This window comes from Colias croceus, chromosome 17, assembly GCF_905220415.1.
Source record: "Colias croceus chromosome 17, ilColCroc2.1".
Lineage (NCBI taxonomy): Eukaryota > Metazoa > Arthropoda > Insecta > Lepidoptera > Pieridae > Colias > Colias croceus.
In genome coordinates, this window is record NC_059553.1 from 6560050 (window position 1) to 6574089 (window position 14040).

The 14040-nt window shown below is 33.0% G+C and overlaps 1 protein-coding gene across 9 annotated transcripts in view; it reads right to left on the minus strand.

Moving 5' to 3' along the window:
* The window catches only part of LOC123698853 (potassium/sodium hyperpolarization-activated cyclic nucleotide-gated channel 2), a 180201-nt gene that overhangs the window by 42723 nt on the left and 123438 nt on the right, over positions 1-14040 (minus strand). The window contains exon 2 of one of the 9 annotated variants that reach the window (XM_045645646.1): positions 1255-1490. The exons of 7 other annotated variants lie outside the window; for them this stretch is intronic. In XM_045645646.1, coding sequence (XP_045501602.1) covers positions 1255-1264 — 10 coding nt within the window. In that variant the 5' untranslated portion in view covers positions 1265-1490. Of the gene's footprint in view, positions 1-1254; positions 1491-11709; positions 11920-14040 lie in introns of those variants that run through there. One more of the 9 variants, XM_045645644.1, reaches the window with a different exon arrangement.

The window sequence follows — 14040 nt, forward strand, 5'->3', positions numbered from 1 at the left end:
TTCCTTAGGATGTGTCACGAGATATGGCCACGTGATTGTTGTAGGAATGACAAATCAGTGGTGTTTATTTGTACTTAATATAGCCTTAGAAGGGAAGAGCAAGTTATAATTAAAGCGAGAAATTATCAAATTAGTCAATCATACAATTAAGCTAAGGCAGATTTCTCAGTAAAAAATATTTTCATGTCATTTAATGCACTAAATAACTAAATGACGACGTAACAAACTTTTTAGCATTGCTTTGAATTATAACTTTTCTTCAGTTTTCGTTAGACGGGGAGAATAATGGAGATTTTTTGTAGAGGACTTTGGGATATTTTGTGAAATAAAATACCAACCTTTATACTCCTCTCAATAAACATTATCTAACAGGGAGAAAATAGACATCTGCAGTCAATTATAAGACTGTTAAAAATAGATAAAGGATAAGTTTGTTAAGGAATATTGAGTAGAATGTTAAATTCAAGTAAGTACACATTAACACTGCTATTATGATTTAAAGCTATTCATTTAAAGTCGATTAAGCTTATCAGAGTTTTGCATCCCTTCCGGACTGCGGTAGCGACACAATAATTTTCCAAAAACATTAAAACATTTTTGCTTTTAAACTTAAGAGAAATACATGAAAACATGTTATGTACATCGATATGTGTTTGCAAAATATGGCGTTTTTATTTTGAAACAATTACGTAACGCATTAGGAATCGGTTCAGAAATTAGTCATGTTATAATAGCCACAAGGCGTATAAAATTGTGATTTATCAACGCATTTTCCTCTCAGAGGAAAATATGCAATAACGAGGAATGCTAAGAGTTAACATTCCATGGCTATCGCTTATAGAATTTTGATTAACAGTTTGCGTAATAAATTGCAATTTGTCATATTTGTTTTTTTCATACTTTAGTTAAATATAGAATGTAGTGTGTAAGTACTGAACGTTACACGAAAAAAAAAATTACTTAATCGAAAATTTGCATTTTTATTTATATAGCATCGTTTTGTTTACATATTAGGTAGGTACTTATGAGAAAAAAAAAATATATATTCTAGTTATACATATAGAGTCTAGTTAGTAGATTCATGAAAAATATTTTATATTGTAGAGAAGTTGTAGAGAAAGTGTTACTGGTAAATTGCATTTCACATGATGATATGACATAATGTAGTTCATGTGGTAGTTCATAATTAAAAAAAATTGCAGATATTTTTTAATGATGCTGTTGCATGCCAGGATTATTACAACAAAAACTTACCTTTAGGCATTTTGGATGGTGTTCGTTTAAATTTTCTTTTAAATGAAGCCGTGGTGATTGGTTTTATTTACAGCCAGGTTAAATATAACATCTCATGCGGACATCGCATAGACTAACAAAAACACAGACAGCACCGACATATAAACCACAGATTAGTTTCACACAAATACGCTCTACTTTCTTATTTGTACTATAAATTCTATTCCTAGTTGACTAAGTTTTGGCTTTGGATTTGGCTGAAAAATAATTTGTACATTAGATATAAGACCACACGAATTTTAAGTGATTTGACGTTGTCGCTCTATTAAAAGCTCCTTAATAGCTTGTTTGTGTGAAGCTTTCGTTACGTCGCATAAGAGCATTGACCAATATTTATTTTAAAACTGAAGTAACCATTTGTGATTCGTCTATTAACTTAACATAAATATTTTGTCCGAATGTTCTTTGTGAAAAATTATGTTATTTCCAGATTCGTCGTGTTAATTTGAAAATGTCGCACATAGACTTATTATGTCTAATTTTGGATTAAAAAAATCTTCACTCACACAAAGTGAATAGAGAATTTCCCGCCAATATCCAACCAATGTATCAGATATCAATACGTTCGATTTTATTTGATGATTAACCCTGATATTATGCTGTTTATAAATAACATATCCCCCAGCCGAGGTGTAATTTAACGAAGAGTTAAGTGCAAATTGTGTCTCTGAATAGAGTTGAAGACGTCCGACAATTACCAGCCAATTGAGACAAAAGGATAATGTTTGGTCATGTCAAGGTCAACGTCAATTGAGGAGAAAAATTGATGTATTCTTGATTTATTATTGTCTATTTATATTAATTGGATGTACTTAATCCTGTAGATGGTATGAACGAAATGAAAGACGCAGGTTTTTAATACGTCGATTTTGTCACCCATTCAGTGTTTACGGTTACACAAGGCATAGCAAAGAGATTTTATACGAAAACATTTCAACAGGCTTTACAATATTGTAGTAATAGAAAAATTTAACGGCTAATTAAAGCGATTAAGCTCAATAAGATCAGAAATAACTAAAGTAAATAACTTTCAATTAAGATAAAGGATTCAGAACATAAAACGGCAATGATCAGGCTCATTTGTTATTCAGAGTTCAAACTACATAGATGCTCCTTAGCTGAGGGAAGCCATCTCATCCTTATGTTAATAATTTATAACAGCAACAATCAGTAACGATCTGGTGTCGTATGTGACTGGACATACTCCTAAATTATTGTTTGAAGTGTTTAAAAATTTTTAAAATTAAAGTTTTTGCTCATTGCGCCCGTGTGGATTGGAACTCGGACTTCTAATTCAACAGTCCGACCCTACGTCAGCGCAGCTATTTATGCTAAGAGACTCCGCGCGAAATACGTGAACGCTTATCTACGTACGTCGTATAAGATTTGTGTGGTGTCCCCAACCTTCGGTATGAACAATCGTAAGCGCTGCAGCGAAAAAGTATCTGATGGTGCTCTTTGTTCGAGCTGCCGTAACACTTACCACTTCCACTGTGCGAGCCTATCTGAAATCGGCTGGCGGAGACTTGGCACTGAACGACAAAATTCTTGGTGCTGTCCTGACTGTAGAAACTCTGCCTCTTCCGGTGAAGCCGTTAAACCTTGTACTGAGCCTAATTCCTATCAGTCATCTTTGAATAGGATTGAGGAAATGCTATCACCGCTCTCTACTTTGCCGGAAAAGGTTGAAAAGTTAAGGAGTGATCTGAACGACTTAACGAGCAAAATAAATGCAAATGTGATTGAAGATTTATACAAAAGACTGGAAGATATAGACTGCAAGTTATCCATAGTTGACAGTCTAAACGAAGATATGAAAAAGTTAAAGTCGGATATGAAGGGATTTGGAGAACGCTTTCAAAGGTCTGAAGTTGAAGCAGCTAAGAGTCGTAACACTATAAATACTCTTCTAGCGAAAATCTCTGCCCTGGAACTTGAACAAGGTCGCACAGAACAAAAGAATAGATTTTTAAATGTGGAAATTATCGGTGTGCCTGAAGAATCAAATGAAAATTTACAAAAAGTATTCCTTCGTCTAGCCTCCGCTATTAGCTGTAACCTCAACAAGGAAGATGTTGAATTCATTACAAGAGTTCAATCATTCAGAGACAAGAAGGACAGCCCACGTAAGATAATAGTCAAACTAAAAGACAAAGCCACAAAGGATACTTTGATTAATAACTTTAAAAAGTCTAACAAAGTAAAAGGCATAACATCTCATGACCTTGGTTTCACGGGTAACTCCCTGAAGATATTTATTAATGAACATCTTACAATCGCTAATAAATTATTACTTAACAACTGCAAGCAACGTGCCAAAGAAAGAAACATTAAGTTCGTTTGGATCAGGAATTGCACCATATATTTACGCGCACATGAGAAAGCGCCGGCGAAGGTCATAGCTTCGGATGAAGACCTGAAGAATTTTTTAGATACCTGCCCTTAACCAGTTATTTCAATAGCAATTCACTTCTTTTAGTTATGTTATTAATTTTTAGTCTTGATCATGCCCTACATATTATTTACGTTTTTATATCTTCAGTATCTTCCACTTACAATTTTCTAACACACTTATACACTACACAATATAAATACATTTTAATTTTCATTATACGTGAGCTCTCAGTAAATTATTTTACGTCAATTTCATTTAAAAATAATTATTATTACGACTGCATTATAAAAGGTTCCGCTCCTCTGTACTGTATTACTTTTTTCAGAACTGCCCGCAATATTTTGAACAATTTTTGTCGCGTTCCGATAGTTTTATTCTATAATTATATTCATGTGAATAGTGTAATATTAATAAAAAAACTTAAGATAGGTGTATGTATTGCCGCGATAATACTTAATTTAACTTGTAAGTTTATAATATTATTTCGATTTAATCGATTACTTTGCTATTGTACTTTACTTAACATTTAAATTGTTTTATAATTTTTCTCAATGACTTCCAAACGTAATTTTATTAACATATACTACCAAAACACTCGCGGCTTGCGAACTAAACTACCGGAACTGCATAAAAATATCGAATTAAGCAATTATGATATTATTATCTTAACGGAAAGTTGGTTGTGTGATGGAATTCTTGACTCAGAGATTTGTGATTCTCGCTATGACGTTTTTAGATTTGATAGGAAACATAAAATGAAAGGCGGAGGAGTTGTTATATGCGTTAAAAAAGCGTTTTGTGGTTACTTAACTCAAAATATTGTGTGCGGTAACGCGGAAAGTGTCTGGCTAACTATACCTGGTAAGTCTTTTAACCGTCAATTCGGTAAAAGTCAAGGTGACCTTCACATTGTTGCTGTATACTTGCCTCCTAATGCTGATTTACCTGGTAAATTAAGATCTTTAAACGCAGCGTTACTGTCCTTGTATGAAAGTTACCCTAATAACAAATATTTGATAGTGGGCGATTTTAATTTGCCGTTTATCACTTGGTTGAAGGATCATTCTTTTATTATTACAGATCCCTGTACCAATGATCTTTTAGATGCCTCTCTGGACCTAATGAATTTAACAACATTAATGGGGGCTTATCAGTACAACCAATCACCTAACTGTTGTGGTAATATTTTAGATCTCGTGTTCTCGAATTTATCTATTGATTGTAATGATATTATTTCCTCCGATTCCCTAGTCAACATTGATCGATACCATCAACCATTTTTAATTAAAATAAAAGATATTTATATCCTACCGTTACGTTCCCAGTTTTCAAAAATAAAAAAATTCTATAAGGCTGATTATACTACAATTAATCGTGAAATTAGTAAAATAAATTGGACTGACGTTTTAAATTCCGCATCAATTAATATTTCCATCGATAAATTTTATAATGTTTTAAATTCTATAATAGAGAGATACGTACCTTCTGTTAGGATTTCATCTCGCCGTCAATATCCGAAATGGTATACGCCTGCATTAATTAATTTAATAAAAGAAAAATATAATTAAGTTTCACTTTCGTTGGAAGAAATACAAAAATCCAAACGATTACGCATCTTTTTCACTGCTTAGAACTAGAGTAAAAAAACTTCAGGACGAAGCGTACTTAAAATACATTTTACGCTGTCAAAAATCTATTAAAACTACGCCTAAAGAATTCTGGACGTATATCAAAAACAAACGAAATAACTCTTGTTACCCATGCAGTATGATTTTCCGCGAACGCAACCTTACTGATGGTAACGACATTTGTTCAGCGTTTAGTGAATTCTTTTTGTCCGTTTTTCAATCCGATGATAATACTGACCCAATAACTACTGTAGACGATTTTGAGCTTGCTGATAGCCTTTGCTCAATCACAATTAAAGATCAAGAGATTATGAAGCTCTTTCGGGATTTGGACTATAGAAAGGGAGCCGGCTCCGATGGCATTCCGGCTGTCTTCATTAAAAACTGTGGAACTAGTCTTAGAACACCTTTACGCATACTCTTCCAACGTTCCATAACCGAAGGAATTTTTCCAGACTTATGGAAAAAGGCTTTAATTGTGCCCATACATAAAAAAGACTCCAAGAAAGATATAACTAACTATAGGGGTATATCTCTTCTTAATATATTTGCTAAAATGCTGGAAAAACTAGTATACCAAAGAATCTACACTCATACACTTAAATGTATTCCAACTGAACAACACGGTTTTATTAAATCACGGAACGTTACCACTAACTTATTAGATTTAACACATTACATAAATAACAACATGAGTGAAGGAGTACAGGTTGATGTTATTTACACAGATTTTGAGAAGGCATTTGATAGAGTAAGTCATAATGTTCTTATCCGTAAGCTTTATGCAGTGGGTATCAGGGGAGATCTTCTCAGATGGATAGAGTCTTATATCAGGAACCGCAGTCAATCGGTGATTCTAGGAGGGTTTAAATCAGATTTTGTTGATATTACTTCGGGCGTCCCGCAGGGATCGCATCTCGGTCCCTTATTGTATAACATCTACTTATTCGACATTAGTAACTGCTTTGTAAATTCTAATTTCTTACTTTATGCTGACGATAAAAAAATATTCAGAAAAGTCACTTCCTTTTACGATTGTCAATGTCTTCAAGATGATCTTAATAGATTAAGTGACTATTATAAATTAAATAAAATATCAATTAATATAAAAAAATGCCAAAAAATAAGTTTTACCCGTAATAAAAATATATTATTATTAGTTTTGATTATAAAATTAATAGTGAAAGTATACCAGCTGTTACTTCAGCAAGGGACCTAGGTGTGATTCTGGACGTTAAACTAGCATATCGTACGCACGTGGATTTTATTGTTCATAAAGCCTACAAAAATCTTGGTTTCATCTTGCGACAAGCTGATCCATTTAAAGACATTACTTGCTTGAAAGTTCTTTATTTTGCCTACGTACGTAGTGTTCTCGAATTTGCAAGTGTGATCTGGCGACCGCAATATAAATGTCACATTAAAAGATTGGAAGCAATACAAAAAATTTTTGTGAACAAAATGAATTATAAAACAAAACAATATTCGTTGAATTATGAACAGTCTTGCTCCCACTATGGGTTAAATACTTTGGAGGATAGGAGAGATATAATAGATATTATGTTGTTATATGATATTGTGAACAACAAGTTTGACTATTCCACAGCGTTGGAAAATATAAAGTATCTTGTACCCACACAGCGTACTCGCCACACACGCCTATTCCACGTGCCGGCTACATCAACTAATTATCTAAAAATGTCACCGTTCTACAGGCTCCCGGACATTTATAATAAAAAATTCTCTTCTGTGGATCCCTTCTATTTGTCACGTACTAGTTTTAAAAAGCAAATCTTACAATTAATCAATACAGAAGCTCAGCTCACATAATAATATAATAAATTAGCATTTTACACTCACTGCTATTACACTCACACATTCTCATACATGCACTGTCACACACACACTCACACACTCACACACACAATCACATCCTACTTACCAGGTCTTACTTAATATTACATTAAATTGGTTTTAATTTATTATGAATTTGTAGATTTATAACATTTTCTTTCTTTATAAATACTTATTGGGCTTGATCAATGCTTACCTTCAAAAAATTAAAATCCCTTCTCTGTAAGTAATCTGGGGGCACGGTAATGCCCCCGCCAAGACGAGCCAAGCGAACAAGCGAAGCGCACGGGCACTACCTACCTTTTCTCGAAGCGCTTCGACGTTTTTTTGAACCCTCATAACTTGGGTTTGGATTATGCTAGATCAACAAAATTTTCGGGATATATTGTCAATAGCGGACTTATTGAACATTTTAAGTTTAAATTACATTAGCTTTTATACTTCAGATTTTATTTATATCTAAAAAACGCTAATTTCGTCACTGACTCACTGATGATCATCAAAATTCTTAAGGTATTTCCTAATGTCCAAGAAAGCTGAAATTTTGTATGTAAGCTAGTATTAGCACACAACGAACAAAAAAATTATAAAACTTGTAACTTTCATCCCCCAACCCCTTAAACTAGGGGATGGGAGTTTGTATGAGACCTGTAATTTTAAATTAAATTTTGATCACGCTAGAGGTCTAATAATCTAAAACTTGGTTCCCCTAGATATAAATATATGTATAGGTACTCCTTGTTAAAAAAAAAATTTAATCGACATATAAAATTTTGTACAACAAACAACTTACAAAAAGAAATGAAATCCCACCAAAAACATTTTCATGTAAAATGTTGCCAAGACGAGTCCATATGACTCGCACTGTCAAAAAGTTATCAGATCTCATGTAGAGCCAAGCTTCTAACACTACACGCCCTAACTCTACAAGGCCTAACTTCACAAACTCTACACCTTAGTCAAAATATGTGGCTTGGCCATTCGTTACTACAAAAACTATTGTATAACACAAAAGTAATGAACAGTGAATAAATTTTTCACCTTACGCCGATGTGAATGTAGCGAAATGGCCAAGCCACATATTTTGACTAAGGTGTAGAGTTTGTGAAGTTAGGCCTTGTAGAGTTAGGGCGTGTAGTGTTAGAAGCTTGGCTCTACATGAGATCTGATAACTTTTTGACAGTGCGAGTCATATGGACTCGTCTTGGCAACATTTTACATGAAAATGTTTTTGGTGGGATATCATATTTTGTAAAATTCTTATATTAGTCTTTGTTCACATACGTATATTATTTCACTACCTATTGGTGTACCTTTTAATTGGCGTAGCTTAGTATTTATTCATCTCAAAAATTGTATCACTAGCTGTAAGGTACCTTATTATAAATAAATAAATAAATAAATAAATAAATAAATAAATAAATAAAAGGCAATTATATTAAGAGAGCGTATAACACTATATTTAACCTGATGATATATAGCCTATAGCCTTCTTCGATAAATGCAGGGCTATCTAACACTGGAAGAATTTTGGAAATCAGACCAGTACTTCCTAAGATTAGCGCTTTCAAACAAACAAATTCTTCAGCTTTATAATATTAGTATAGATTCATCTGTATATAGTAAAATACAAAAAACAATTTGCCGCAATCCTTTAGAGTTACACGTTTGTCTGTATCAAATAACAAAATGTGGTTTTAAGGCCGGTTATGAAACACAAGGAAAATAACTCTTATTACAATTAAAAGCTTTATGTACAAGTGACTCAATTTATTAATATTCATTTGTAATAAATGGAACAAATTTAATTGCTTTATAAGTCAGAATACGTAATTGGGCTCGTATATTATGCAAAAACCTATCTAAAGATCATGCAATTTAATTAGATTTTAGATATAACTAGGTTTCCGCCCGCGGCTACGCCCGCGCAGTCAAAGAAAAACCCGCATATTTCCCGTTCCCGTGGGATTTCCGGGATTGCGTCATTTTTCCGGAATAAAAAGTAGCCTATGTCCTTTCTCGGGTATCAAAATATCTCCATACCAAATTTCATGAAAATTAGTTCAGTAGTTTAGGCGTGATTGAGTAACAGACAGACAGACAGAGTTACTTTCGCATTTATAATATTAGTATGGATTAAGAATAATTAATCTGTCACTGTTTTCAAACAAAAATTAACAAGATATTCATTATTAAAATGACTACAAGGACCAAAAATTTACAGGATATTTTGTAATATATATGTAATATTTGTGGTTATAACTTGTTGCGTAAATGCATGTAAATTATGTAATAAGTGAAGTCAAGGGATTTTTTTAGAAAATCTATCATAAGTAACTAGCTTCCGCCCACGACTTTCTACATGCATTCCCGCTTTTCCCCTTCCCGCAAGAATTTTGGGAAATCCTTTCTTAGCGGATGCCTTCGTCCTAACATCTACCTGCATGCCAAATTTCAGCCCGATACGTCCAGTGGTTTGGGCTGTTCGTTGATAGATCACTATATCAGTCACCTTTGAGTTTTATATATATAGATATTTATATTTAAAAAAAAATATTCTGGTCAGATACGAGTACAAATGAATATTATACCTATAATGCTCCGTTTTCCATCCTACTGTATAATATGAAAAGTGTAAATCTAGTTCAGCAAATATTTTTTTTTACCTTTAAATCTAACCTTATGTCATGGAAACCATAATAATGGTTTTAAAAATAAATATTCTTTGTCACTTCTCATAGATACATATGCTGGATATGTCACTTCTCGAAAATTTACGATAAGTAGGTCGAACAATTATTGCCTTTTAAGAAATCGTTAGAATGCCCCAAAATCTCTGCTTTATGAATTACTTGCAACATCTGGTTTAGTTCTGGGTTATATTTATAAACAACAGGAAATGTGTCTGTTACTACATCTGTATTATTGGCGAGTATTTGAAACAAAGATCAGAAACTGGCGTGCGTGAATAGTTGTTGATTTATGGGTAGGAATCTATTATGTAGGGTTGCAACCATGTCTAGTAATTTTATGATGAACGTAGTATTTTTAGGGTTTCACTGATTAAATAAATGGTTAATTATTTTGCAGTTTTTCTATAAAAACGTAATCTAAGTATAGTAACATGAGAAAGTTTAACAATATCATAAAATATGATTGTTGAAAAAGTATTAAATATCATTTTTGTGTTTATTGTAATGTTGCCGGTAGAAAAGCCTTAATTTCAGTTCATACTTCATCACAGTATCTAATAAAAGCAATAACTCGATCCTTGTAGTAGGTACTTGTGTAGGTTACATAAAAGTACTAGGTATCTGATTAGCTATTATGTCACGTCAGGAAACTGCTAGGACCAATTAGGTACCTAATCTATAAGTAATAACTTATTTCAACGACCTAAGGTAGCAGTTTGTTGAAGCGTTATTGAAGGAATTCTTTCCTTCTGGATCTTTATAGCTAAAACTTATTATTTTTCTTAAACATAGACATTTCTGAGTACCATTGTACTGAAGGTCTGAACTATGTGATCATGTGTTTACCTTTTTATAATAATAACAACACAAAGCATGAGAGAGGTCATGCAATGAGGCGCCCTATAACTTAAAATGATCTCTGCCAGGCAACACTTCAGGCAAAGGAAAAACTTAAGCCGTGAAAATGGGATGCAGTAAACTACTTGCGGAATTGACTAATATATAATATAGGTAGGTAGTCTTAGTAATAACGTATTTCTATGAGATGTGTATAATAGGTACTAAAATTATTAATGAGATGTGAACTTTGTGTTAGGTATTGTTTTTGCTCTTCTCACCAAATTTGAATGGATTCGGATGCAATTTTAAATTTCAATGCTTTTTTATGAAGTAAAGTTTAAATATATTTCTGTATGACGTTGTTATAGTAAAACCGTAATAATAATCATCTAGGTACCTATTTATTGTTCTTTTAAAACTACATTATTTAATAAAAATGAAATGCATTTCATCTCATGAATCTTAATAATAAAAGCTTGAAAGATGACCTCTTTATGTTCGTTTTATTATGACGAATTTATTTTGGGTTAAATTGTAATGACCACGCATATTGTCAGCGTGTACTTACTAGGTATAAACAAAAACAGCATTCGGAGCGCAATATCGAATACACAATGCAAAACATTGTGCTTATCGCTCGAGCAGCGCTGAATAACGTTGGATAATGATTTAGCCTGCTAATTAGAAGCCGTTTTGTGTTCCTCTCTTAAAATATAACGACTCCCATTAACCAGATAACATTATACATCGATAACTCGACCGACCATAAACTGAGATTGTTTGTATAACGACCTTAAATGAAAGTGCTTATTTCCTAGAACCGATTCTAGAAAGTTGCGACGGGTCAAGTGATTGCGAGTGCAGTTAATACTCGGTAATATAAAGCGCAAGGATCGTTAACGATCTCAACGCGTCTAGAAGGTCCAGCTATAAATAGACCGATAGTTTTGTAAATAAATGTACTACAATCGGCATCACGTTTAGGGGTGATTCACACGCTACTTACTTTCGCGGCTCAGTCCACATGTGTACTTCCTTAGTTTGTGGAAGAGGTAATTTGTGATTCTCGCACAGCACATTTTGAATGTTTTGGAACTGTATTGGGAACGTCAAGTTATTTAAAACGTCATTTTTGTTAGGTTTGTGTTTGCGCACGCGTCGGGTGTATCGGCGCGCGCGTCCGACGCGCTCACATACTAATGAACGATTGACAGCTCGCTCTGCTGCGTGAATTGCGCGCCACGGGTGGACCAGCGCCCCGAAAATTATACACTGAACTTTATAATGTCTACTTCATACAATTGCATTCTAAAGGCCCCTTGAAAACACTTGCTTCAAGATTTCGGTTGAAATGTCAAAATGCGCACTCTAATTGTGATTTATGTGTGGCATGGCATAACAGTACAATTAAAATGTGATTGTTAAGAACTATCGGTTTTATTTCATTGATAAGTAATGCTTAAATTACTCGTGATTCATTCACATCTAAAGTCTATTATGAATAAGTTTAAAAATATGCAAATGACATTGAGATATTGTGAGCGCATTAATATTATATTTTTTAAAGTAGGTACCTAGGTAGGTACTATTCATAACCGATTCATACACTGATTACTCAATGAAGATATTATAAAAAGAGAAAAACCTACAACTGTACATTTTATTCTAAATGATACTCAATTAATTTAATCATTTGAAAGATATTATACCTACATGGAACTTAATGAAACGAAAGTTATTTTTAACTTATGTTAAGGTCTGGGTTTTTCAAACGTCATCTATTTACCTTAATGGAGCGCAAATGATTGAAATTTCATTAAATTGTAAGTTCATTTTTATGTAAACAAAATTATTTAGTAATCTTATTTGCTATAGCTATATTAGTAAAATATCAAACTATCTATCATATCTAAGAACACTTTTTATACCACATTAGCTTGATGTACCTATAAAAAAGTGTATGTAATATGAATACAGAAATACATAATAATGCATTGTCATTACAATAACGTTTTTAATCCCTTGATAATCGAAAATCGCACCGGCTAATGAGGTCCATTCGAAGTATTGAATGATTAATTTAATCGTGTACCCGGCGCAGTTTACGAGGCCATTTTTATTGGTCCCTGCCCCATTAAACAGGCTACTGTTGGTCATTTTAGTATCTCATTACATGACAGTTAAGGGAAAAGCAATGCCATTCACATTTCTCTTCTATTAAGGATCATTGAGTAATGTAATTTGATTAAGGTTTTGAGACTTGTGTTTATTTTTATGTCATACTTTGAGATTGAAGTGCGCAGGGTGGAATAGGAACTTGCGATTATGAATTATTCCAAAGGAGCTTTTAAACTTAAAAACGATTATATATAGAAAGAGTTACATTTGAGTCCTTATGTACATTTGCTAATAGCACGTGCACGTGCACGTAACAGTATTCACATTTCCCACACACATATTATTATTACCTAAGTGCACGAAATTAAAGATGTCATGAACAAAAAAATTTAAAACATTTCTGCAAAATAGGACGTATTCTAAACCGCACTTGGCCCATCATGTTGAGTGCACACAAAAATTAATAAAATACCTACCTAATTCAAATGTTGAAAAATCGAAGATTTTTCTCGTCTATGTTTTTAGTTTTTACTATGAGACGCTGTTATGCGTTTATGCAATTTTATATAAAAAGAAATACGAGACAATCATAACGAATTACGTCAAAGCCACATAACTTTAACAATAATGTAATAAGAAGGATGTTATCATAATCATTACCATTCAATGTTCAACATTCATTTGAACGTACTTCCAATGTTTTCATTAGGTACCGTGAATGACAGATTCGTAATACTTAAATTGTTTTGTTTTATGACATTTCATACAAAATAGTTTTCAAAAAGCGTCCTATAATGTTAATGTTATTTCTTATTAAAACATTTTATTAATAACTAGCTTTCCACACGCCGCATTACCCGCGCAGTCAAAGAAAAACCCGCACAGTTCCCGTTCCCGTGGGATTTCCGGGATACAACCTATCCTATATCTCGGTGTAAAAAATGTAGCATATGTTATTTCTCGGGTATCAAAATATCTCTGTACCAAATTTCATGCAAATTGGTTCAGTAGTTAAGGCGTGATTGAGTAACAGACAGACAGACAGAGTTACTTTCGCATTTATAATATTAATAGTATGGATTATGATAATTTGAAAAATAATGCGCGGAAAAACTTTAAAAGCACGCACGCAACCAACTAGAGCTTTAATTTTATTCTATGTTAGATTGATTTTGGTGGTTTTAATTAATACAAAAAATAATGTTATTAGTACAAAATC